The sequence below is a fragment of the Quercus robur genome, chromosome 3, assembly GCF_932294415.1.
Source record: "Quercus robur chromosome 3, dhQueRobu3.1, whole genome shotgun sequence".
Classification (NCBI taxonomy): Eukaryota; Viridiplantae; Streptophyta; class Magnoliopsida; order Fagales; family Fagaceae; genus Quercus; species Quercus robur.
In genome coordinates, this window is record NC_065536.1 from 14,416,375 (window position 1) to 14,443,763 (window position 27,389).

General features: G+C 37.0%; 3 protein-coding genes across 11 annotated transcripts in view; 2 read left to right on the plus strand and 1 right to left on the minus strand.

Moving 5' to 3' along the window:
* LOC126717207 (disease resistance protein RPS2-like) overlaps positions 1 to 27,389 on the plus strand; it is a 97,383-nt gene that overhangs the window by 65,048 nt on the left and 4,946 nt on the right. The window lies entirely within an intron of this gene.
* Positions 1 to 27,389, minus strand: part of LOC126717206 (protein BONZAI 3-like) — a 106,714-nt gene that overhangs the window by 55,626 nt on the left and 23,699 nt on the right. The window lies entirely within an intron of this gene.
* The window catches only part of LOC126717204 (probable disease resistance protein At4g27220), a 31,838-nt gene continuing 4,946 nt past the window's right edge, over positions 498 to 27,389 (plus strand). Inside the window, exons 1-11 of one of the 9 annotated variants that reach the window (XM_050418647.1) lie at positions 498 to 904; positions 991 to 1,069; positions 5,832 to 5,986; positions 7,998 to 8,082; positions 9,047 to 9,118; positions 9,256 to 9,396; positions 10,937 to 11,012; positions 22,621 to 22,692; positions 22,824 to 22,973; positions 24,054 to 24,129; positions 24,238 to 27,069. In XM_050418647.1, the coding sequence (XP_050274604.1) occupies positions 24,295 to 27,069 (2,775 nt within the window). In that variant the 5' untranslated portion in view covers positions 498 to 904; positions 991 to 1,069; positions 5,832 to 5,986; ... (6 more) ...; positions 24,054 to 24,129; positions 24,238 to 24,294. Of the gene's footprint in view, positions 905 to 990; positions 1,070 to 5,571; positions 5,743 to 5,831; positions 5,987 to 7,997; positions 8,083 to 9,046; positions 9,119 to 9,255; positions 9,397 to 10,936; positions 11,013 to 22,620; positions 22,693 to 22,823; positions 22,974 to 24,053; positions 24,130 to 24,237; positions 27,070 to 27,389 lie in introns of those variants that run through there. The other 8 variants (XM_050418646.1, XM_050418650.1, XM_050418651.1 and 5 more) reach the window with 8 other exon arrangements.

Genomic DNA, 27,389 nt, shown 5'->3' on the forward strand with positions numbered 1-27,389 from the left:
GGTGTGAATTTTGAAAATCTAACCGTTAAATTTCATGTTCCTTAGGTTCTTAACATGCATATCAAATTTCGTTCAAATCGGATGTTATTTACTATTCGATTAATAAACTTATGTTTTATACATAATTTTAGATCATAAAAATTTGAAATTTTAATATTTGTTTGATGACATAGTAATTGATCTTTGATCTTCTTGAAATTTTATAAGCATTAAGGATATAATATGAACATGCAATTCAACGGTTAGATTTTTAAAATTCACACTCAATATAAAGATATATAAGAAGTTTGTAGGGTTTCTCTCCAAACTAGTTTGGAGAGAAACTTTGTTCAAATATAATTCTCATTAGGTTCTAATTCTATTATTCCTATTTCCTACTAAAAAACATAAAGTCAATGAGCAAGAAAAGAAACGTTCTTCTGTTGAGGTCCAATTAAAGAGACTTTTCCTACTATACTTTCCCTCATTTCTCTTTACTCTTTGCCCTCTGAATTATTTGCACAGCAGCTTTTGTGTTGTCACTCTTCATCCTCTTATCTTGGTTTTAGTTTGCTCCACTTCTCAAAACAAAAAGAAAGAAAGAGTTTGATACTTTCCACTTTACGCCATTAATTTTCGTTGCAGTCATCTCTTAGTTTGGTTCTGCTTTACTCGATCTAGTTCTTTTTTTAAAAAAGAAAAAAAAATCAAACTTTTTACCTTAATTTTCGTTGCAGATTTTTGTGTTCGTATCCTATCCTTTTAGTTGTACTCTGCTCCACTTTTCAAAAAAAGAAAAAAGAAAAAAAAAAGTAGGTAAGTATTTTAAGCTTCTCACTCCTGCTCTCATTTACTATAGCGATTATCCTTGATCTGTGAAGTCATGGAAGAAAAACCTACAAAAATTGTAGTGTGAAGGAGAGAGGTACTTCCTTTTAGTTTCTTTCTTTTATATTTTTTTTTCTTCGCTTATGCTATCCTTTCATTCCTCAATTTGATTTTTTGTTGCAGTTTGTTTGCTCTGTTTTACATATCAAGGCTTATAACAAAGCAGGCTGCTCTGGAATAGTTTGATATCCTAAAGAGAGAGGTACCTTCATTCGTCCTTTGACATGGTTCTTGCTTTGTCGTGGTTGTGATCTTTGAGTAATTGTGGTTCTAGTAACTGTTCCTAGCATGTAGCCTGCACTATATGCGTCTACAATTCTACATACACTAAAAGATTTGATAATCCTTTACCTCAAAAAGAAAAAAAAAAAAATTGTAGATCATATATTTAGCTATAGTATTTTAATATTTTTTGGTTGTGTTTTTTATTTTAAATTTCTTTTTCACCGTTGCTTATATATAACTTAAAACATGATAATTTCATCTAATTTTTTGTTAGCACTTATTTAAAATTTTTTATCATACAATTTGAAGAAGATGTTTTGAATCTTTTGATCCTAATTAACTTGTATAAACTTAAAGTTTGGTTAATAGCAAATATTTATCCTTTTGTTAACGAAACTTATCAATTACCACATAGTGCTTGTAGCATATTTATCATTTTGTTAACGAAACTTATCAATTTTGGCCCTCCAACTCAGGTACTTGATAAGTGTAGGCTGCCTTTCGATTCCTTAAATAAAATATCTACAATGATAAGTGTTACAAGATTACACAAATGGAAATAGATAATATGCCAATATGAAACAAAATCTAATATGAAGAATAAAAATTTTGAAATATAAAAGACTAACAAAATAAAAATAACAAAAACTTGTACAAAAGTTGCATTTTAATTATGGGAAATGCTAACAAGTGCAAAAATCTGTCTACATTAATCTTGTCAATCGCAAACGTAGGCTTTGATCAACTCGATAATTCAGGGTCCATTTGGATTGAACTTATGGTTACTGAAAATTGAAAACATTGTAAAAAAATTATTTTTAAATGTGTGAATAGTATCGTGAGATTCATTTTTAATATTTTTTGATCTGTGAACAGTGTCAAACAGTATATGAACAGTGTTCAACAGTATGTAAAGCAGAAACGGTGCAGGAAAAAAAAAAGGCGAAAAGCACATTTTCGTCCCTACATTTTCACGCGATTCCCACTTGGTCCCTAAGTTTTTTTTTTTACTGCTTTTAGTTCATATTTAGAAAAACGCCTTCTGTTTTAGTCCTTTCCATCAGTGCCGTTAGGGCACTGACCTACGTGGCAAACAGAATTATTAAAATAATAATAAAAAATTTTATTTTGTCATTAAAAAAATGCCAAGTCAGCATTTAAATTTTAAAAAATAATTTATTAATTTAATTAAATAAAAAAATAAAAAAACAGAAATAAAAATAAAAAATCACATTAATTGAGATTGAAGTATGTCTTGAGTAAGAACAACAAGAACACAAACTCAGATCTAAGAACACAAAATTAAAATCCAAAAATGACAAACCCAATAAATAAGAACGTCAAATTAAACCTGAACAAGGAATTAAACATGAAAACAAACACAAAACACAAACCCAAAAAAATTTAAATAAAATCAGCACAAACCCAAAAAATTAAAATAAAACCAGCACAAACCCAAAAAATTAAAATAAAACTAGCCTTCCCAACGATCCCTCTCCATCTTCTCCCTTTGCATTTCCGGCACTTCCCCGCTCTCCACCATCGAATCTCTCAACCCACGCGTCGTCATCCTCTCCGGCGGACCCCACTCTGTCCACACCCCCGATTCCCCTTCGTTTCCGCTTGAATTCCCCGAATGGGCCGAGGCCAATGGCGTTGTGGTTTTGGGGATTTGTTATGGGCTGTAGCTCATTGTTCAGAGGCTCGGCGGCGAGGTCAGGGTCGGAGAGAAGCAGGAGTATGGGAGGATGGAGATTGGATCGCTCAAGTCTCTCCCAGCTCAGTGGTGTGGATCTGGGTTTGTAGGTTGTGGGTTTATGAGTTTTGCTGATCTGGGTTTGTGGATTTGTGGCGGATTGGTGCACTGATCTGTGGTGGATTTGTGGGTTCGTGGGTTTGTGAGATTTGTTGATCTGGGTTTGTGGGTTTTTGGCGGATTGGTACACTGATCTGTGGCAAATTTGTGGGTTATGATTCAAAGGCTGGGTTTGAGAGAATGGTGGGATTTGGAGGATGGTGGAGATCGGTGGGTTTTCAAGTTGGATTTGATTTTGTGTTTCGATGGATTGGTGGGTTTCCAACTTGGAGATTAGTGTTGATTTTGTGCACAAAGAGGATGCAGGTCTTTTGATTTTAATGGGTGTATGTTGGGTTAAAATTTTTGAATATGTAGATCTGTTTCTGGGTTTGATTGTTGGTGTATGTTGATTTCTGGGTTTTCAATTTTGGTGGGTGTATGTTGATTTCTGGATTTTGGTTGGTGTATGTTGATTATTGTTTGATCTAAGTTCTGAATTTCGATTTGTTTGGTTACAAAGAACGTACTAGAAAGGCAAAGAAAAGAAAAGACAAGAAACTAGGAATTAATTTACTAAAAACATGAAGAATATGAATAGTAAGAAAACGAAGAACACAAAGATGATCTTCCAACAAAATAATGAAAAGAAAAGAAAATTTTATGTTAATTATTAATTATTATTTAAATAATTAAATAATAACTAAAATTTTATTTTATTTTAAAATGCTGATGTGGCATATAAAAATGCCACTTAATCGCCACATCAACGCCACATCGGTGCCACATCAGCTAATAGGGTGTTTTCGTCTGCCACCTAGGATTTTGCCCTAACGGCACTGACGGAAAGGACTAAAACAGAAGGCGTTTTTCTAAATAGGGACTAAAAGCGGTAAAAAAAAAAAAACTTAGGGACCAAAGTGGGAATCGCGTGAAAATGTAGGGACGAAAATGGGCTTTTCGCAAAAAAAAAAAAAAAAAAAAAGGTAAAACGCAACCCTATTTCAGCTACTTTCCGTCCAAAACAAACGCTCACTCAATCTCCCTCTATGCACCGCCCATTGACTACGGTGAAGAAATCAAAAAAAGCAAGGGGGAAAAGATTAAAGAATAGAAAAGAAAATAGTATACTTTAATCAATTCAATAATTCTGCCTCCCACTGTCCAATATTGTGAAGAAAAGCAAAGGAAAAGACTTGGAAAAAAACAAAGAAAAAGTTACAAGCTCCTCTTTCACAGCTGCTGTCCCACTCACACTCCCATAGTCCCATGACTCTTTGCTCTTTGGCATTTTCCTAGTAAAGAATTCAAAAGATTCGTTCCACATTTTGTATCCAAAATGTTCAAAAAGCAAAACAATAAAATAATTGTGAAGCGAACGAATCGTGTAGCATTATTGATTGATCACCAATATTATGAATAAATTAAGGGAAATGTTAATAAGTGTGTTGGGACATTGGTTAATCTTATCAAATGCAAACGTGATCTTCAACTCGATAATTCAGTCTCCCTCTATGGCACCGCCCATTGACTACGGTGAAGAAATCAAGAAAAGCAAGGGGTAAAAGATTAAAGAATAGAAAAGAAAATAGTATCCCTCTCAAAAAAAAAAAAAAAAGAAAAGAAAATAGTATACTTTAATCAAATCAATAATTCTGCCTCCCACTATCCAATATTGTGAAGAAAAGCAAAGGAAGAGACTTGGAAAAAAACAAAGAAAAAGTTACAAGCTCCTTATCTTTCACAGCTGCGGTCCCACTCACACTCCCATAGTCCCATGACTCTTTGCTCTTTGGCATTTTCCTAGTAAAGAATTCAAAAGATTCGTTCCACATTTTGTATCCAAAAATTTCAAAAAGAAAAACAATAAAATAATTGTAAAGCGAACGAGTCGTGTAGCATTGATTGATCACCAATATTATGAATAAATTAATAAGGTAACGGGACAAAGTCTTCCGTGCTTTTATACTTGTGCTTTTATATATTTTCATCCTAATTTTATTTTCCTAAAATTTTCTCTCAATTTTTGGATATAAACTTACCTTTTTTATTTGAGCTAACTACTTTTCAAAACAGTCATATTTGATTCTCTCAATTGGATGAGATTATTATTATTTTTTTATTTTTATTATTTCTCTCACTTTTCAAAATATTAATTTTTATTTATTTCAATTACTCTTGAGACAATTGTTAATCTTTAATTTCTTTAATGCATTATCTTTTTTAAAAAATAAAACACAAAAAAACAAAATAATTGTTTGGAGAATGATTTTTATTATTTATTGAACCATAGAACATCAATTGTTAATATATTCTATTGTCGAATAAGAGATTTATGATTTAAATCCATATGCACAAAAAAACTAATCTTAATTATTAGAATAATTATAATAAAACAGATGACATAAATTAAAAAAAAGAAAAAAAAGAAAGAGTTTCCTGCTCAACTTTCCTTCATTTCATTTGTCCTCTGAATTGATTTTCGCAGCAGCTTCTGTGTAGTCACTCTTCACCCTCTCATTTTGGTTTTATTTTGCTCCACTTCTCAAAACAAAAAGAAAGAAAGAGTTTGATACTTTCTACTTTACATCATTAATTTTCGTTGCAGTCATCTCTTAGTTTGGTTCTGCTTTGCTCAATCCAATTATTATTATTATTATTATTTTTTAAAAATCAAACTTTTTACCTTATTAGTTGTATTCTGCTCCACTTTTCCAAAAAAAGAAAAAAGAACAAAAAGAAGTAGTTTAGTATTTTCAGCTTCTCACCCCTGCGCTCATTTACTATAGTGATTATCCTTGATCTTTGAAGTCATAGCAGAGAAATCTGCAAAAATTGTAGTGTGAAGGAGAGAAGTATATGCTTCCTTCTAGTTTCTTACTTTTATATTTTTTTCTTCGCTTATGCTATCCTTTCATTCCTCAATTTGATTTTTTTTTTGCAGTTTGTTGGCTCTGTTTTACTTATCAAGACTTGTAGTGAAGGGAAAAGAAGAAGGTATAGCCAACTGTTCATGGTTACTGCTACTCAACAAAGTGACTGTCCGAGCGGAAAACAAAACAAGCTATTCTGGAATAGTTTGATATCGTAAGGACAGAGGTACCTTCTTATTTCTCTTTTCTCGTTCGTCCTTTGACATGGTTCTTGCTTTGTTGTGGTTATAATCACTTTTTTTTTTTTTTTTCTTTTTTGCTAAGTAATTGTGGTTCTAATAACTGTTCCTAATTTGATGCTTAATGATGGTCACAATAGCTACTCTTAAAAAGAAAACTAGCATAGCATCCTTCAACAACCTAGCAATAAAATGTTTGTCTTTATACTCATTTGACCCATCAATTGACTTTATAAATACTAGACCCCCATTTGATGCAACCATAATATTAATAAGAGGTCTCCTTTGTGGATTTGACTACCCTTCAGAAACTATACTTACGCCATTTGCAAGCCAAGAGTCCTTAATTGGTTTTAAAAGTCTTTCAACATTAGCTCTTTCTTTTTGCAAAAGTGTTGTCCTCAAGACATTGTATCCAGGAGGAACATAACCCGGATTGTTATGGATAGCAGCATATGCATAGGAATTATGATAATTTAGGTTCCTTGTAAAGTGAAATGGAAGCCCGCTGATAAAAAAACATCCTAACAATTCTACTGTCCAATTCAGCTCTAGCATTATTCTAGAGTGCTCTCTCCAAAGGAGAATTCGCAATCACCCTCCTCCTCTTACCATCATCCACTGCATCTGTACTACCACTCACTTCCTGTCCCCGGAACGAGGGAATAGGCCCATGGAGAGGTGGGGGTAAGGAAAGTCGACTTCTGCGTTCTCGCCCTAACTTATCATTCTTAACCTGATCATGCACTCTCAGCATTTCCAATCTATGGCCTTGTGTCACTTTCAACATGCTCTAATACCTTTACCACTAATTTTTAATAAATGAGCCTTGACCTTAGAATAGGATCCCACAATAGTTCCATCACAATAGTTGTACTTAAAATGTGTGTTTCCACCTGATTTAGAAGTAAAACAAGCAAGTTTTTCCAATTTAGTTACATACTTCCAAAGAGGACCTTCATCTGATGAAGGTTTTGTGCTAGTAGCTTCATCTATTGAAAATTCAATAATTTCAATTTAAGTTGTTTAACCTACAAATAATTTGACAAATATATAATAACTAAATAAGAAATCAAGTAATCAACTCAAGTCTCAACATTACAGCTTATATATAAAAAAAAAAAAAAAAAAAAAATCAGATAATAGATACAGATTGAGAGACAAATATAGAATGAGCAATAGAGCATGTGAGAGTATAATGGAGGGTGAGAATGAAAGCAAAATACTTGAGTGAGCTTAGGACTTGGGTTAGTGAGCTTGAGACCGAGAGATGGAGAGATTGAGACTGAAATATGAAGAGTGAACTTGGGCAGTGAGGCAAAGGAGAGATTTTGAGTGAGTGGTTGTGGGTTAAGGAGTAAGAGAGGGGAGACGGGGAGTGAGAGAACAAGAGAGGCAGATAGCTCTGTCGTTTAATAGGGATTAGGGTTTTTTTTTTTTTTGGTTTAAAGTTGCTTCAAAGTTCAAAACGGTGAGTTTTGCATAATTTTTTATTTATTATTTTTACTAGAATTTTGGCCTGATTCAAAGCCAGTTTCGGCCTGATTCATCCCATTTTGGCCGATACAGTCTAATTAGGTTCGAATCAGCCCAAATCGGTGCGAATCTACAAACGGAAAAAAAAGGACATGCCATGGATGCGCGTGTAGTGGCGTTGACCGCCGCACGACGCATCTGTGCATGTCGGGTGTGGGTGCAACAACCTTGGAGCCGCACCCGTGCTTCCTAGGGCTGTATTAGATTTTGAACAATATGTAGATAAAAGCCTTATATCTCTCAGACTCTCACTGTTGTAAGCTGCAACTTTAGAATTAAAAAAACAAAGTAGATGCCTTCTTCCTGCCATCTTATGGGCAATAATCTTTTTTTTTTTAATAATAAAATTAGAAAGAAAATGGGACAATAATCCTTTGGTTCACACTTTATCACAATTTGCTGCATTAGTACTATAACCCAAAATAATTCTCTAACTAGCTGTAAAACTGTAAATGTTGTCAGCTTTCAGCTTTCTTGTGTATCGCACTAACGGCACACGTGAAGACGGAAGGAGACCATTATCTTCAGTAATATTTCAAACATAGAGGTATGTTAATGTCATTGTTGAGTCTCTTCACAAAACTTGTAGAACTCAGCCCTAATGAGGACTGGGTTTTTGACGTTGTCACCATTGTTATTGTTGTGGTGGTCACCGTCTCACTCGTTAGCCATCGAACTAGGGTATATCAAAACTTTGATACCAACTGATGTTGTGAAAGTTTGAAGAAAGTACACATGATGCTCTCTTTGATAGACAGAAACTAAACTGTTAGTTTCTGAGTAATAAACCTCGAATCCAAGAGTGGTTCCTTGAATCCACAAGGTAATAAACTGGAATGAAATATTTTGTATTTTGTACACACCTAACGTGCAATGAAATATTTTATTTTGAGCTAATAAGTTCCAGTTAGTTTAATTGGTAAAATATCTTATTTTGAAATAAAAGATTTGTGATTCAAATTTGCCTACATCAAAAATCAATTGGTGTCTTGATATGGTGATAAAATATAATTATCATGAAGTAGGTTCAAATTCTATTATTCCTATTTCCTATTAAAACACATAAAGTCGATGAGCAAGAAAAGAAACTCTCTTCTGTTGAGGTCCAATTAAAGAGACTTTTCCTACTCTACTTTCCCCCATTTCTCTTGTCCTCTAAATTAATTTTTGCAGCAGCTTTTCTGTCGTCACTCTTCATCCTCTCATTTTGGTTTTATTTTGCTCCACTTCTCAAAAAAAGAAAGAAAAGAAAAAGAGTTTGATACTTTCTACATTACGCCATTAATTTTTGTAGCAGTCATCCTCTTCCTCTTAGTTTGGTTTTGTTTTGCTCCGGTTCTTTAAGGAAAAAAAAAATTATAGTTAAGAGTGAGATTTTCGTTGTAGTTTTACTTTTTTGTGTTCGTATCCTATTCCTATCGTTTTAGTTTTCCTTTGCTCCACTTCTCCAAAAAATACAAAAAAAGAGTTCAGCATTTTCAGCTTCTCACTGCTGCTCTCATTTATTATAGCAACCATCCTTGATCTGCTAAGTCAAAGGAGTAGAAGAGAAACTAGCTCAAATTGTAGTGTGAAGGAGAGAGGTACTTCCTTTTACTTTCTTACTTTTATTTTGTCCTTGCTTCTTTTTCTTCGCTTATGCTATCCTTTCAATATTGTTCAATTTGATTTTGCACTTTGTTTCTCTATTTAACTTTTTTTTATTTTTTTTTATTTTAAGTTTCATTTTAATTTTCTCTACTTATCAAGACTTGTAACAAAGCGAAAAGAAGAAGGTATCACTAAGTGTTCACGTTTACTGATACTCAGATAGAAAGGAAAACAAGCTACTCTGGAATAGTTTGATGTCCTAAAGAGAAAGGTACCTTCTTATTTCTTTTTTCTCATTGGTCCTTCGACATCGTTCTTGCTTTATTGTGGATGTAAATTTTTTATTTTATTTTTGGTTGAGTAATTGTGGTCATTTGTATCGTATTGTGTACAAAATATTATCTACGGTAAATATTTATGAATCGCACAATACATAGGTGCGTATCGCATCATACAAAGATACGTGGGTTTAAAATTGTTTTTTTTTTTTGGTTAAAATTTGTGCTTTTATTTGAATCTAACAAGTTTTTAGACTTGATTTTAACACAAAATTATTGAGCTACTTAATTGAGCCATATAAAATAAAATGTCCATTTTTTTCTCTTTTTCTCTGACAAAATTTGGATTATATAATTGACACTTCACTTTCATATTAGTCATATAATTAGAATTATTTTTAAATGACAATAAAATTATCTTTTTATTGTTGTAAGTCTAAGAAACTAGAATGACAAAAAAAAAAAAAAAAAAGAGGAAAAAAAAGAAAAGAAGAAGTAGAAGAAGAAGAGTAAATAGTAAATTTTGATGATGATGAACAAAATGTCAATGAAAAAATAAATCTGCAAGCTGATGAACATCATGACAACATTGATTTTGATGGAGTTGATTAGGTAAGATGATGGATATGATGAAAATAAAATTATTATTTTGGCACATATGTCATGCATTATCACTTTTAAATTTGATTAATTTTTTTTTTTTTTGATAATTTGATAATTACAATGGGGAGGAGGAATTGAATCCTAGACATCCTGAATGTATATGTTATAAGCATATGCTAATTTAAGTGCAAAAAAAAAAAAAATGCTAATTTGATTTATTTAGTTAGTTTTGTTAAATATTATTACACAAATGATAATTAAATTAGTCATTAGTTGACTAATTCCGAATTTATAGTGAATATACATTTTAAGATATACGATACATAAAAATAAAACTAACTATTTAAGATATACGATACATAAAAATAAAAATTGGTTCACTTTTTTGACAATTATGATCGTGGTTCTAATAACTATTCCTAAATTGGTGCTAAATTATGATTGCAATAGCTGTCCCTTGAAAAAAAAAAAAAAAAAGAGGGGGGTGGGGGGGGCAGTGTAAATAGGAGAGAAAGTTTGGATGCTCGAGATATGTTTTTTTCTTGAGACATATAGAGGGGAATGTATGATTTTGAAAATCTTGCAAATTCCCCATCAAACATCATTTCATAGACAATGAACTTCTATTATTTTTTTGGAGAGAAGGAATTGAGACGAACAAGGTAGTTCCATTGAACAATAAAATTGTGCCATTTTTCTCATCAAAACAGACACATAACTTTTTCCCCCCTGTAATCAAACTAGTGAGAAATTGATCAAAGTAGATTCCTGCTGCCAAACGTTAATAATTCATTGCTATTTGCTTCCCACCTTAGTACTAGAAACCAAAAAAAAAAAAAAAAAAACTCCCTATAATAAAATAATCAAACATCATTTTATTTTATTTTAGATTAACTTGGGTTTTTTATTTTTTTTAAATTTAATTGTCAGCTTTCAGCTTTCCTTTGTATGCCGGCGTGAAGACAGTAGAAGACTAATTATCTTCATCAATATTCCAAAGACAGAGGTATGTCATTACATAGGCATCTTTTGTCCTTCAATTTGATTACACTTCCATTGTTGTCATCGTTTTTTATTGGGCTTTTCTTTGCCTCTAATCTCGAGACAGCAGCCCAACTCAGACAAGCCTACGTTTTCAATTTAGCTAATCACTTTTCAAAACATTCATATCTGATTCTTCGTCCTTTACTTTGTTCCATTAAAATATTATTATTTATTTATTTTTAATATTTCTTTCAGTTTTCAAAACATCAAATTTTTTTTTACTGAAACACAAAAAAAAGAGCAAAATAATTGTTTGAGGAATGATTTTTACTATTTATTGAACCATAAAACATCAATTTATTTGCTTTTACTATTTCTCTCACTTATTTATTTATTTATTTTTATTTCCCTAAATTGATCACTTACCCTGTTTTAGGGAGATGAGAATGAGGATGAGAATGCTTATAAGAGTTTAGACTTGATCCAGCCAACTTGCATCCCGTTCTTCAATATATTTTTTGAAAATATTTTCCCTATAAAGTTTGTCAATTATCTTGATGGATTGGATTGTCAAATGCAAAATACTAAACCATAGATTTATTAGTTTGGTGAGTGATGACATGAGAAATCTAACCAAGAATATGATTCTGTGATTAAACTTAAGTGAAATGAAGTGAGTTGAGTTGGTGGGTTCTAGTTAACTAAATTGGTAAAATATTTTATGCTTTAATAAGAGATATGATATTCAAACCTAGCTACACTAAAAATTAATTAGTGTTTTAACACTAATGATGTATAAAATTGTCAGTGAGCTGGTCATCTACACGTGCACTAATTAGGGTATCTGAAGAACAAGAGAACAAAGAACCTATAGAGAGCACCGATGGGGTGCCAACCAAAGACCCTCCAAAAGTTAAACTAGTAATTGGAAAACCTCTGAGAACTTGATAGTATGAGAGCTAGAGATTTTCACATACCTTGAAGAGGAGGAGGTGTGGTACTTATATAGTGGTGTAGAGTTGACCAAGCTCCCTTGAACATAGGAGCTTCCCTTGTGGAGAAGATTTGGAGTTAAGGCTTTGGGATCTTAGGGTTTTCCTTCCCATATAGGGAAGAAGTGCACGTTTAGTGGGGTCTTTGAACATGATGTGCAAGTTAATTCTATATTAGGACTCATGAGTGGAGAACACGCACAGGCATGTGAGCCTAGCATACCCAACCATCGGTATGGTCCTTCATTTGTCGATATGTGAGTGGAGGGTTTAGTGTAAGGCAATCATCGGGCACATACATGTGCTACTTGATGGGTTTTCAAGGAGGGTGGGACGCCGACCCGTCAAGACTTTAAGAATTTTTAATGGGGAAGGACCTCTCAATAGGTCCATGAATGGTTGGTCCATTGGTGTGCACATTTATCTTGACAAATCGAAGACAAGGTGATCCAATTGACGGACCAAGGTGTCCACTAAGACTTTCTTAGACGAAAACACCCCTATTAGCTGCCCCCTACTCCATTATTTGTCGGGATAACTGACGGGCTGCAGAGTACGAGGAATATTTCAGTCATTAATTACTCTGAGTAGAGGTTCGCGCCACCTATAAGGGCAGAAATGTCTTTTAAAGAGGCTAGGTGACACACGACGATCCTTGATTGGGCAATTCGAGTTGTAGCATCGCTTCGTTTCTCATGCTTCTTCATTCTATAAATATTTCAATTCCTTTCTTAGCCTCTCACTTGCCATTTTTTACTTTCAAGTGCTCAATCTAGAGCTTTGTCTTACATTGGTCTCATTCGTTCATCGCCTTAAGAAGGACCGTTGCTTTTATTCATCTGTAGCTCACTCCCCCACAGTAGCAACTACGTAAGTTCCTCTTCTTTCCTTGTTACTTTATTGTTTTGTATTTTTGTTTTGATAAGTAGTCATTGGTCCTATGTTTAGGAGTTAAGTGAGTAGGATCTTAATTTCCATTCATCGCTTTTAGGTGAGGGAATATCAGGAAGTAGTGAAGCAACGAGTGAACGTTCATAATTCGTTCGTTTGGAATCGGGCGATGAAGAGGCCTGCCTGTTGGGATATGAGTATGTGTCAGATGAGCCGTTCAGCTCTAAGAGGGAGTTGTCAGCAGGTTCACCCCCTAAGGAGGAGTTGGAAACCAATCCACTGGAACGAGTTCGCAGAAAAATTGTCCTCCCCAACATTTAGTCAATCAATGACTTTTCCAATGAGTATGACAAATGAGGTCTTTAACAGACTTAGGCCTTGTTTTCAGATCCCCAAATATGTCCCCATTAGAAAGGCTAATAAAGGAGAGAAATGCTATACAGGGGAGTCATACGAGGTTGGCTTTTATGAGGCAGCTTTTATTGCTGGGCCGAGGTTGTCTCTTAGCTACCTCTATCGTCAGTTAGCGGATTATATAGGTGTATCCATCTATTAGATAGCTCCCAATGCTTGGAGAATCTTCATATGCGCTGAGGTGTTATGGGGTCAGCTAAGTGGGGGATGCTGATCTCTGACCTTTGAGGAGTTATTCTATTGCTATTAAGCCACAGGAGATTGCATAGTCGAAGGGTTTTTATAACTTTGTGTGTTGTTAGCTGCACTGAGGTTAGTGTCTGACATGCTCGAATTTAACTGTTAGTGGAAGAGTAGGTTCTTCTTTGTCCAAAGGGTCAACTGGGTGTGTAAGCTCGACGAATGGGATAGTGTGGGTAATTTCTATGGTCACGCTTGGGGGATTTTGGACAAGTCTTGTGAGTCGTCAGTTTCATTTACTTCAATTTTTCAGTTTTGTTTACATTTCCATCAAACTTATCTTTTTTATGTAGCCAAAACTTGCTTGGCAATTACTCTAGAGCAAGTTGACTTCCTTGAGTAGGTGTGGGCCATTCCTTTAGAGCAAAGGTCTTGGAAGAGGCTTGTCACTTTAGACACTCTCCACGCTTTTTATGGTGGACCCAAACCTACCCTTAAAGCCAGACGACTTGACATCTTCTCACAAGTTCAGATATGGAGTCTGGGAAGAACAAGCAAGCGAAGATCAGGAAAACTGCTGCTCTCCGTGCTAAGTCAAGTGGATTGTCGGTCCCTCTTGTGAAGGTTGGCTAGAAGATGAAGCAGCCAATGGACATTGGTCAGACCAACAAGAAGGTCCAAGGCCCTATCATCCATCCCGACTAAGTAGAGGCGATTCAGGGTACACCCGAGCTTCCTTTCCATGGCGTGCGTAAAGACTTGATGAACTCTAAGGGTCCAGTCGTCCATCTGCCTATCAACTTGCTGGTGAAGAGTAGAGAGTATGTAGTGGATACGACTCACTCACTTGTCTAGGACACTGATCTCAACGAGTGCTCAGAGCACGAGACTGAAGCTTTGGGCGATTCGGGCCTTTTCAACATGATGAGGGTAAGTTGCATTCTCCTACCCTCGTTCCTTATCTATTTTTGGGTATGTTTTAATGCCTTTTTTGGCCTGTCCGTTCTCAAGGCCTGGTGAGGATAAGGGCCCTACAGATTAGGTGGACTACCAAGGAGGAGTAGATCAAGCGCCTAAATCAAGCGCCTAAGGAGTTGTCTGGAGACCAAAGAGGAGACCTTGAAGAAGTTCAAGGAATCCCTTTATATCCTAAATGCAGAGCTTAACGAGCAAAAAAGGTAAGTGCAGGGGAGCGCCCGTCAAGTTGAGGAGGTGACAAAGGAGAATTCCAATCTTAAGACCAAATTGATTGCTTTTTGTAAGCATGTGGACAAGGTTGGGGATGAGGCTATTACAGAGTTACAGATGTCCCAGGCCTATTTTAATGAGATGGGGGGTCCAATATGGCAACGGCTTTGAGGACTTTCGTAAACAGGCCATCCTCTTGTTCCTTGGTTTGGATTTCTCCCAAATTCAAATAAACACTTTGGTCCCAATGACCCCCGCTGGCAATGATGCCCCTAATGAGGAGGAGACAGACCTTGTAAAGGCAAGAGCCGTTGAACCAGAGGGCAAGGGAGTCGACGGATCAGGAGAGGAGGAGATTGATAAGCAACCAAACGAGCCAACTGACAAACCACATGCCTAAGAAAATTTTTTCTTTTTTCTTTAATATTAGTATGTAATTTTAAAACAATATGGGTGCCCTGTTTTGGCACAAGCAACTTTTATACCTCGTTGGGTTGGACATTAGATTTCAGTAATTTTATGATAATTTCTATTTTTTCCTATATCCTTTTTTGAATATTGCACTATCGGTTATGAATGCTTTATTTATGTCGAATATAACTTCTTACAAGGATATTGAATAAGTGCTAAGTGTTTGTGCCCGTTGGCTTAGGCTATATAGCCTAAGCATTCATTGGGTTCACTTGAAGGGAAGGGGTTCTTTCTCTTGAAGTGTTTATACCTGTTAGTTTTGGCTTATGGTGTAGCCGGAGTATTTTTCGGGACCACTTGAAGTGAGGGTCCTTTTTAATAAAAATATTAAGTGTTTGTGCCCGTTAGTATTAGATTGGATCGACGAGTCCCTTGGAGTAGGACTAAGATTTTTTGAGTGATTGGGCACCTGTCGGTGTCCTTAATTGTAGGTCCACCTCATAGGTAGGACCCAAGAATTTTTTGGTGACTAGGCTCTCTCCTTGTTGTCTTTAGTCATCGATCCACCCCGTAGGTAGGACCCAAGATTGTTTAAGTAACTAGGCTCTCGTTGGTGTCCTTAGTCATCAGTCCCTCCTGTAGGTAGGACTTAAGATTTTTTAAGTGACTAGGCACCTATCTCAATGTCCTTAGTCGTCGGTCCACCTTGTCTGTAGGACTTAAGATTCTTTAAGTGACTAGGCACCCATTGGTGTCCTTAGTCGTTAGTCCATCCTGTAGGTAGGACTTGATATTTTTTGAGCTCTTTACGTTGTAGTCAAACAATTCTTCAACAATAATGCTTCATTAAAAATAAATTGAGCTCAGAAATGTTGACAATCTTCCCAATTGGGCCTTCGGAATTCACTTAGCAAAAATTTGAAAAATCAAAAAACTCAATAGTTTAAAATCTAAAAGAAAAGCGGTAACAGAGTTCATAGTGGGTGCACTACTGATAGTATCTCCTTAGGTGCTTGACATTTCAAGGGTGATGTAGCCTTCGTTCGTCAAGCATCTCCAAGTGGTAAGTTCCCCTTTTGTAGTAGTCAATAACCTTGTAGGGTCTTTCCCAATTGGGGCCTAGCTTGCCCTGTGTAGCATTTTTAGTAGCTGTCATCACCTTCCTTAAGACAAGGTCTCTAATGCTGAAGTGTCGAGGCCTGACCTTAGTATTGTAGTCTTTGGCCATAAGGTCCTGGTAGCGAGCCATTCGTTGCTTAGCTGTCACTCGAACTTCATCCAGTAGATCTAAGTGTAGGCGTATTCCTTCTTCGTTCTTCCCTTCGTCCAGATGAGCTATTCTGTAGCTCGTCAGGCCTACTTCTGCTGGGATGATGGCCTCACTTCCAAACACGAGGCGGAAGGGTTTCTCACCTATTGGTGTTCGTGTTGTCGTCTTGTATGCCCATAAAACACTGGGTAATTCGTCTAGCCATATCCCCCTTTTCCCCTTAAGCCGAGTCTTGATTATTTTGAGTAAGAATCAATTTGTAACCTCAAGCTGTCCATTGGCCTGTGGGTGGGCGGGTGAAGAGTAGTGGTTCTTGATCCCCAACTATTAGCAGAAATCTCTGAATGCTTCATTATCAAATTACTTTCCACTATCGAAGACAAGGACTTTAGAGATCCTAAAGCGACAGACAATGCTTTTCCAGACCAAGTTTCAGACGTTTTTCTCAATGATGGTGGCCAAGGGTTCTGCTTCAACCCATTTGGTGAAGTAATCGATTCCCATGACAAGGAACTTGAGCTACTGTATTGCCATAGGAAAGGGTCTTATGATGTCGAGTCCTCATTGGGTAAAGGACCATGAGGCATTCATCGGAGTGAGATGTTCTGATGGTTGCCGAACAATATTGTTGAAGCGTTGGCACTTGCCACACGCTTTTACATAGGATTGGACATCCTTCTGCATGGTGGGCTAGTAGTATCCTGCTTGTACGAGCTTGTAAACTAATGAGCATGCCCTTGAGTGGTTCCCACATACTCCTTCGTGGACTTCTCTCATGATGTAGTCAGCTTCTTCGGGAACTAAGCATCTCAAATATAGGTGGGTGAAACCTCTTTTGTAAAGAATATCTTCTATCAATACGAAACGTGACGCTTGCACCTTCAACCTTCTAGAAGTGTTGTGGTCTTCGGATGTGTTCCATTTTTTTAGGTAGGAGATGATTGGAGTTTTCCAGTCAAACCCCATCGGGATTACCTACACATCTATTTCCTCAATGGCAGGTGAATATTGGATGAAGGATATTGGGCGTCCTTCTGCATGGTGGGCTAGTAGTATCCTGCTTGTATGAGCTTGTGAACTAGTGAGCATGCCCTTGAGTAGTTTCCACATACTCCTTCGTGGAATTCTCTCATGACGTAGTTAGCTTCGTCGGGAACTAAGCACCTCAAATATGGGTAGGAGAAACCTCTTTTGTAAAGAATATCTCCTATCAATATGAAACGTGATGCTTGCATCTTCAACCTTCTGGAAGTGTTGTGATCTTCGGATGTGTTCCATTTTTTAAGGTAGGAGATGATTGGAGTCGTCCTGTCAAACCCCATCGGGATTACCTGCACATCTATTTCCTCAATGGCAGGTGATTATTGAATGAAGGATGGTACTTGACTGCTGATGGTCATATGTTTTGCAAATATTGCCTTGGACAGACGGTCAGCCTGCTTATTTTCTTCCCTTGGGATCTGCACGAGTTCCATCGCGAAGCTTAGACCTATCCACTTCTTGACTAGGCTTAGGTACTTCTTCATTTGTTCACTTTTGGTTTCATAGTCTTCATTGACATGCTTGATGATGACTTGGAAATCACTTCTTATAATTATTGATGTTGCTTCCATTGCTTTGGCTAGGTCAAGGCCTATTAGTAGAGCTTCATATTCGGCCTCATTATTGGTTGTTAGGAATTGGAGGCAAACCGCACACTCTATTTGGTCCCTTTCTAGAGATCGTAGGACCATCGCGATTCTTTCCGCATGTCGATTGGACGAACCGTACGTTTGGACCCTCCATGGGGCTAGCTCCCCTACCTTTGTCCTCCTTTGCTGTGAACTCTGCAATGAAGTTGGCCAATTCTTAGTCCTTAATTGCAGTCCTTAGGCAGTCCTATATGTCAAATTCACTCAGCTCTATCACCCACAATACCAATCGTTCGGCTGCCTTTGGGTTGTTCATTGTTTTTTGTAAAGGTTTGTCCATTTGGACTACTATGCTGTGTGCTTGAAAATACGGCCTAAGCTTACGAGTGGCTATAATTAGAGCAAAAGCCAACTTTTTAATAGAAGGATACCTCTCTTTTGCCCCTTCGAGTGCTTGGCTAGTGTAGAACATAGGTAACTGCATATGATCCTCTTCTTGAATGAGAGTTGAGTTAATGGCCATGGGGGATACGGCCAAGTAGAGGGAGAGCTCTTCATCGGGCTTAGATGGATTGAGTAGTGGTGGGGATGCAAGATATGCCTTCAAATCCTCGAAGGCTTTTTGGCATTCATCAGTCCATTCAAAGGATATCTTTAATGTCTTGAAGAATGACAAACACTTATCCGTCGCTCGAGAGACGAACTTATTGAGGCCTACAACCCTTCCATTCAAACTCTACACCTTCTTAATGCTCTTTTGAGGCACCATCTCTAGTATGGCTTGAATTTTGTCGGGGTTGGCTTTGATGCCCTGATGAGACACCATGAAGCCAAGAAACTTTCTCGACAACACCCCGAACACACACTTGTTGGGATTAAGCTTCATATTGTAGAGACAAAGGGTTTCAAATGTCTCCCAAAGGTCGTCCAGGTGGTGTTCTTGCCTTTTACTTTTCACCAACATGTTATCTACGAACACTTCCATGTTCCGCTCAATCTACTAGATAGACATCTTGTTCACAAGTCTTTGATACGTCGCTACTGCGTTCTTTGAGCCAAACAACATAACCTTCTAGCAAAAAAGCCCTTGGCTTATGACAAATGAAGTTTTCTTTTGATCAGATTCGTCCAGTTTGATCTGATTGTAACTGGAGAAAGAGCATCCATATAGCTAAACAACTAGTGCCCAATCATCGAGTCCATGAGAAGATTGATTCGCGGGAATGGGTAGCTATCCTCCAAGCAAAAATATCCAAGTCATTCTTCAAGAAGAGTGTGAGCTCGTTGCGGATCAAAGGGCTGGTCTATGTGCTGATACTAGTAATCCAGTCCGGGCGGTCGCCATCTGGTCCTCGCGTGCCTCCCTTATTCCATACTCTGTTGGGAATTTTACTAGGCAGGTGGTAAGTTGAGGTGGCTGTTTTCCACGCTTTAAGTGTAGGTTGCCCAATGATGGCGTTGTTTGTTGAAGAAAATTCAACGACTAAAAAGGTGATTTCCTTGGTGATTTGCTGAGGATAGGTGTCAATGGTTAATGGCAGAGCGATGGATCCAACGGGGAACACTTTGGTACTACCGAACCTCACGAGTGGCGTGTCTGACAGTAGGAGCCTTTCCTTGTTGATCCTCATTTGTTGGAAGGCGAGATAGTAGAAGATGTTAGCTGAGCTCCCATTGTCTACTAAGACCCGTCAGGTGTTGAAGTCAGCTATTGACAAGTTGATGACTAGGGCATCTTCATGAGGATGGTGGAGTCGTCGAGCGTCTTCTTTAATGAAGCTAATAGGTGGGTCGCTGACCGTTGTTGGCTTGGGCAAATGACTGGTAATCTGAACGCTCTATACCGTCCATAGGTAAGTCTTTCTTGCATTCCTAGAGGAACTAGCCATTGTGCTTCCTCCTATGATTATCCTTATTTCTCCAAGTGGGGCTCTTGGGCGCTTTTCTGCCTGTCGGTTGGGCTCCAGATCCCTAGGTGGGTTTTCTCTAATTCTTTTTGTCTCGATGAATTGTTACATCTTTCCCTGCTTGATGAGGGCTTCTATCTGCTGTCTTACGTCGTAGCACTTAAAGGTGTCGTGTCAATGGTCTCAATGGAAATGACAATACTCATTCCTTGGCCTTTTGTTGGGATCTTCTTTTAGCTTATCTAGCCATGTTAGTGCTGGGTCGTTCTTTATTTTCATGAGGACCTGGTCGAGCGGAGCGTTTAATGGTGTGAAGTTGGCAATCCTGCCTAGAGGAGGTCTCAATCTTCTGTCATCCTTTTTGTCACTCGTTTGGGTTGACTTTCTTCCTTTGTCCAGACGAGGGTCATCATGCTTTTCCCTTTTCTTCGGTCTACCCCCTTGTGCTATCATGGTGTCTTTAGTGTTCATGTACTTCGTGGCTTAGTATAGCATGTCAACCATCGTCTTCGGGTCATTCTTGTAAATGGAAAAAATAAATTGCTTGGACTGGAGTCCATTGGTGAAAGCCGTGACCAAGACTTTGTCATCGGCTTCGTCAATCGAAAGGGCCTCTTTATTGATCCGAGTTACATATGACCTTAAGCTCTCATCGTTCCATTGTTTGATATTTAGCAGGATCACTGAGGATCTTTTATATCTTTGTCCACCAATGAAATACGTGACAAAATGTCCGCTTAATTCCTTGAAAGTTGAGATAGTATTGGGGGCTGCTCCCTTGAGTGTTGGGGAATGCTCTGCATATGATTTCATCTAGGACCCCTTGTAGATGCATTAGGGTCTTGAATGATTCTAGACAGTCGAGTGGATCCCTTGATCTGTCGTAGGTCTCCACCTACGACATCTGGAACTTAGCTGGAAAGGGGCAAGAGGTGACCTACGCCGTGAAGGGTGAATCGGTTTGATGGAGTGGCTTGTCTACGTTGGTGGACACTTGCCCTCTCATGGCGTTCATCATCAGATCTATCTTTTCTTTCACCATTTGCATGTCTTGTGCCATGCGTACCACATTGCTCTCTAGTTCGGATAGGCGGTTGTATCCTCCTGTTGATCCTGCCTATTGGTGGCATTGCTTTCTTCCTAATCTTCCCTTTCATACTGATCCCCTGTCGGGAGGTGGCTATCGTTGTACTTGTCATTGTCCCTTTCGTCATGTTGGTCGTTGGGACATTATTCGTCCCTTTGGTTCAATTGCTACTACAACTCCTAATTGCGTTGGGTGAGCCACTTGACTGCCACGACAAGGGTTTGCACTTGCCTTTCCAAGGTGTTGGAGGGGTTTCCTATCTCCTGGATGATGGTAGCCATTGATAACGTCTGGACCGTGCAACTCTGTCTTTGAAGTGATGATATGGCTAATCACTCATTCCCTATAGACGACACTAACTGATAATGCACAAAATCATCAACGAGTTGATTTTCCACATGTACACCAATTAGGGTACTTGAAGAACAAAAGAACAAAGAACCTACAGGGAGCATCGGTGGGGTGCCGACCAAAGGCCCTCCAAAGGTTAAGTCAATGATTGGAAAACCTCTGAGAACTTGCTAGTGTGAGAGCTAGAGATTTTCATGTACCTTGAAGAAGAGGAGGTGTGGTGCTTATGTAGTGGTGTAGAGCAAACCAAGATCCCTTGAACATAGGAGCTTCTCTTGTAGAGAAGATTTGGAGTAATGGCTTTGGGATCTTAGGGCTTTTCTTCCCATATAGGGAAGATGTGCACGTGTAGTGGGGTCTTTGAATGTGATGTGCAAGTTATTTCCATGTTGGGACTCAAAAATGGAGAATACGCAAAAGCATGTAGAACCCAGTTTACCCAACCATCAGTATGGTCCTTCATTCGTAGGTATGTGAGTGGAGGCTTCAGTGTGTGGCAATTGTCGGGCACATACATAAAGCTATTCAACAGGTTTTCAAGAAGGGTGGGACGTCGACCTATCGGGACTTTAAGAATTTTAAATGGGGAAGGACCTCCCGACGGGTCCATGAATGGTTGGTCCATTGGTGCGGGCATTTATCCTAGCGAGTCGAAGACAAGGTGATCCAACCGATGGGCCAAGGTGTCCACCAAGACTTTCTTAGACGAAAATACCCTTATCAAACACGATGATAAAAAATAATTGTCATAAAGCAAACATTTTAAGTTAAAATTCTTTCTTGCTCATTGAATTTTAAGTTGCAAGAAAGAAACCCTCTTTTGTTGAGGTCCAATTAAAAACCTTTTCCTACTCTACTTTCCTTCGTTTCTCTTGTAGTCTGAATTAACTTTCGCAGCAGCTTTTGTGTTGTCACTCTTCGCCCTCTCAAATTTTTTTTTTTTTTTTTTTTTTTAAATACTAAGTATTTTTAACACATACATGAAAAGAAGGGAGAAGGCCTTAAAGAAACTCTTATTTTGGTTCTACTTTGCTCCACTTCTCGCAAAAAAGAAGAAGAAGAAGAGTTTGATACTTTCTACTTTACGCTATTAAGTTTCGATGCAGTCATCCTCCTAGTTTGGATTTTCTTTGCTCAATCTGATTCTGAAAAAAGAAAAAAAAATCTGACTTTTTACCTTAATTTCCGTTGCAGTTTTTTGTGTTAGTATCCTATCGTTTTAGATTTACTTTCCTCCAATTCTACCAAAAATAAATAAATAAAAGTGAAGTATTTTCAGCTTCTCACCGCTGCTCTCATTTGTTATAGAGACCATCATTGTTCTGCCAAGTCAAAGGAATAGAAGAAAAACCTGCTAAAATTTTAGTGTGAAGGAGAGAGGTACTTCCTTTTAGTTTGTCCTTGCTTGTTTTTCTTCGCTTATTGATCATTTCATTCCTCAATTTGATTTTTTGTTGCAGTTTGTTTTTCCGATTTACTTTTTATTTATTTATTTTTTCTTTTCATTTTAGTTTGCTCTACTTATCAAGACTTGTAACAATGGGAAGAGAAAAAGGTATCGTCAACTATTCAATCTACTGATACTTATTAGCAAAGTGACTGTCCGTGTGGAAAACAAGCTGTTCAGGAATAGTTTGATATCCTAAAGACTAAAGAGAGAGGTACCTTCTTTTTTCTCATTCTTCCTTTGATGTCGTTCTTGCTTTATTGTGTTTCTTTTTGGCTGAGTAATTGTGATTCTAATAACTATTCCTAAGTTGGTGCTTAATTATGGTTGTAATAGCTGCCCTTAAAAAGAAGAAAAAAAAGGGCAAAAGAGTAAATGAGGAAAGAAAGTTTGGAAGCAAGAATAGAGATTGTTTTTTCTTAAGACATAGAAAAGAATGAATGATTTTGAAAATCTTGCAAATTCCCCATCAAACATCATTTCATGGGAAAAAAAAAAAAGAACTTCTGTGCTATTTCTTGTTTTTCAAATTTTTTTTTTTTTTGGAGAGAAGGAATATTGAGGATTAAAACTCTGGTTCTCCCATGAGGCAAGTAGTTCCACTGAATAATAAAATTGTTCCATTTTCCACATCAAAACATAAACATAACTTTTTTTTCCCCCTTGTAATGAAACTAGTGAGAAATTGATCAAAGTAGATGCCTATTGCCTACCATCAATAATTTATTTCTATTTGCACTCCCTCCTTATCACAACCTGTCGCATTAAAACTAATAAGGATTTTACTAATGTGTGCCCTAAGGGCACACTTTAATTTTCATTTTTGGAAAATTTTTTTTCGATAATTGAAAAAGTAATGACAGCTTTTTCAATTCCCGAGAAAATATTTCCACAAATAGAAAACTTAACGTGTGCCCTTAGGGCAAACGTTAACCGGAATCAACTAATAAACCAAAAAATATTGGGTAAGGATTTGCTGCAACCTTAGTTTGCAGCAATTCCTGCATAATGGTGATGTGTCAAGCTATTAAATAGACACTTGTCTAAAAATTTCTCTTTCAGTATTTTGAGATTTGTGTAATGTGGCAAGTTATAGTGGGTTTCATATTTACTTTATTAGATCTGATCTCCACCATTGATCTTTTTTAAAACAAAATAAATACAATGATTTATGCAAAAATTGTTGCAAATCCTTGCCCAAGAAAATTCCTAAAAAAAAAAAAATATCAAACATCATTTTATGTTATTTTCGATTAACTTGGTTTAATTTTTTCTAAAAAAATTTAATTGTCAGGTTTCAGCTTCCTCCCCAGCCCACGTGAAGATAGTAGAAGACTAAATTATCTTTCATTAATATTCCAAAGACACAGGTATGTCATTACATCATTACATAGGCTTTTTTCTGTCCTTCAATTTTGATTACACTTTCGTTGTTGTCAACGATTTTTATTGGGCCTTTCTTTGCCTCTACTCTCAAGATAGCAGCCCAACCCAAGAAGCACAAAAAAAAAACACAGACCAATCAGAAGCACAAAATGGAGGTTCTTACGGAGACCGTTAAAGTGATCGTTGAAAAAGTTGTGGGCTACGCAATTGGAGCAGTAGCACGTCAGATGGGTTATCTGATTCACTTCAAAAGAAATGTTGAGAATCTCAGCAACAAAGTTGGCGATCTCGAAGACGCTAGAAAGATTGTGGAACATAAGGTTGAAGCTGCTAGAATGAACGTAGAAGAAATTGAAGCTAACGTCCAGAGGTGGCAGACACGTGTTCAGGGGATCACTGCAGAGGTACAAGAATTTGTTGAAAAGGAAGGCCAAGCAAAGTTGAAGTGTTTTAATTTGAAGGCCCGTTATCAGATTGGAAAAAAAGCACAGAAGATGGGATTGGCCGTCAAGGAACTCAAGGTTACGGCCGACACGTTCCATACAGTAGGCCACCGTGTCCCTATAGAAGGGGGTACTACAATTTCAACTAAAGGTTATGAGGAATTTGAATCAAGAAAATCAATTTTTGACGGAGTTATGAAGGCTCTAAAAGATGATAATATTCCTGCCATTGGGGTTTGTGGGATGGGCGGCTTGGGCAAGACCATGCTTGTTGGAAAAATTGCAACGCAAGCCATAAAAGACAAGTTATTTGAAAGGATTGTTACAGTAGTTGTATCCCAAACTCCAAACTTGAAACAGATTCAGAAAGACATTGCAAAAGAATTAGAGTTGAAGTTTAAAGATGAGGACACTGATTTTCAAAAAGCACATTTGCTACGTGAGAGGTTGAAGAAAGAGAAGGTCCTTTTAATTGTAGATGATATTTGGAACAAGATTGACTTGGATGCTCTTGGAATTTCTTTTGGGGATGATCGCAAAGGAAGCAAACTATTGCTAACATCTAGATTTCAAGATGTATTGGACAAGGATATGGATGCTCAAGAGATATTCCAAGTTGGAATTTTATCAGACAACGAAGCTAAATTCTTGTTTGTAAAGATAGCAGGCGATTTTTCTGAAACAATGGAATTCCAATCTACCATGGTTGAGGTTGTCAAAGAATGTGCAGGTTTACCAATTGCCATTACAACTGTTGCGAATACATTGAAAAAGCAAAAGAATCTAGATATATGGAAGGATGCCGTGGGTCAATTAAAAAGGGCAAATCCAACACAGATCAAAGAGATGCATGAGATGGTATACTCAAGTATAAAGTTGAGTTACGATTTTTTAACTAAGGAAGCGCAATCTTTGTTCTTGTTCTGCAGTATATTTGAAGAAGATAAGGTCATACAAATAGATCTCTTATGGAGATATTTGGTGGGTTTGGACTTCTTTGAGGATGTTTATACAGTGGAAGAAGTGAGAAATAGGGTCTACGCATTGGTCAATAGTCTAAAAGATTCTTGCTTGTTGTTGGAAGGTACTGGAAGTGGTACATTTAAAATGCATGACGTCATTCGTGATGTTGCCATTTATATTGCAGACAAAGAGGAGAAAATGTCAACCATAAGAAGTTTAGAAGGTCCGGAAAAATGGTTAAATATTAAAAAATGGGAAGATTCTTTTGGAATCGCACTTTTTGATGTTGACTTTAAGGAGCTTCCTGAAGGGTTCGGATGTCCACAACTTAAGTTCATTTTTTTGGGTAATAGAAGAGTTTTAAGGCCACCAATTTCTAATAACGTTTTTGAAGGAATGAAAGAGCTTAGAGTTTTAGTTTTGATTAACGCAAGTCTTTCGAATCTTTCATCCATTTCAGGCCTTCACAATCTCCAAAGTTTATTTTTGGATGGGTGTAAGTTGGAAGACGTGGCTTTAATTGGAGAATTGAAGAATTTGAGAGCTCTTACCCTATCAAATTCCAACATAAAGCAGTTACCCATGGAAATAAGGCAATTGACTCGCCTTCAATTGTTGAATTTGAACTATTGCTTCAACCTTGAAGTCATTCCATCCAATGTATTTTCAGATTTGAGAGGGTTAGAAGTACTGTATATGAATCGTAGCTTCAATCAATGGCATGTTGATGGCGAAATCACAGAAAGAAACAATACTAGGGTCTCTGAGTTAGACCATATGCCACTCTTGACCACATTATATATACATATCCCCAATCCTAAGATTCTACCAAAAGCCTTACTTTTTGAGAAATTGAAAAGAGATGAAATATTAATAGGCAATTATTCGGATTGGGATGGGTATTGGCACGATGAGTTTGAAGTCTCAAGAACGTTGAAACTTCAACTTGATAGAGGCTTGCAAATAGACGATGGGATTAAAGTTTTATTGAAAAGCTGTGAATATCTTGATCTGAATCCTAAGGAGGGTATTAAAAATATTCTTTACGAAGTTGACAAGGAAGGTTTTCCACAATTAAAGCATCTCTATGTTCGAAACAGCACTGAGATTCAATACATCGTTAACTTGATGGAGTTTAAATGTGTTGCATTTCCTGTTTTACAGTCACTTTCTCTATATAATATAGAAAATCTTGAAGAAATATGCCACGACCAAGTTCCAATGGGGTCTTTCCTTAGCTTGAAAAAGTTAAAAGTAAGGAAATGTGAAAAGTTGACATCTGTCTTCTCCTTAACTAAGTTTGGATGCTTTTCTCAACTTCAAGAAATAAAGATTGAAGATTGCAAGGTCATGTTTGCAATTTTTTCAAAGGAAAGAAAACACGAGATACAAGTCAACCACGACATCAGAACGGATATAATTGACTTCACTCAATTGCGTTCTTTGTATCTACAAAACTTACCAAATTTGGTGGGTTTCCATCCTGATGCTGATTCTCAGCTGCTTTTCAATGAAAAGGTATTGTTATGATTGATTTCCTCACCGATTTTGATAACCTTTCCACATGCACATTTTTGGTTGAGCATGAGACCAGAATTTGACTGCTTTTTTAATACTTAATAGCGTCTCATGCATATGTTTATAATGTCAATAAGATTAAAAAGATTGTGATGGATTCTTTTTTAAAAACCAAGACTAGATCATAACTATCATTTTAGCCATTCTCTACTCCTATTTTGCTTTTTCTTTTTAGGTAATATTTCAGTTTTGCCCTTTTCCCCCCTCTCTTCTCTCTTCATGTATTCTTGAGATTTTTCACAATTGAAATTTCTTTATCA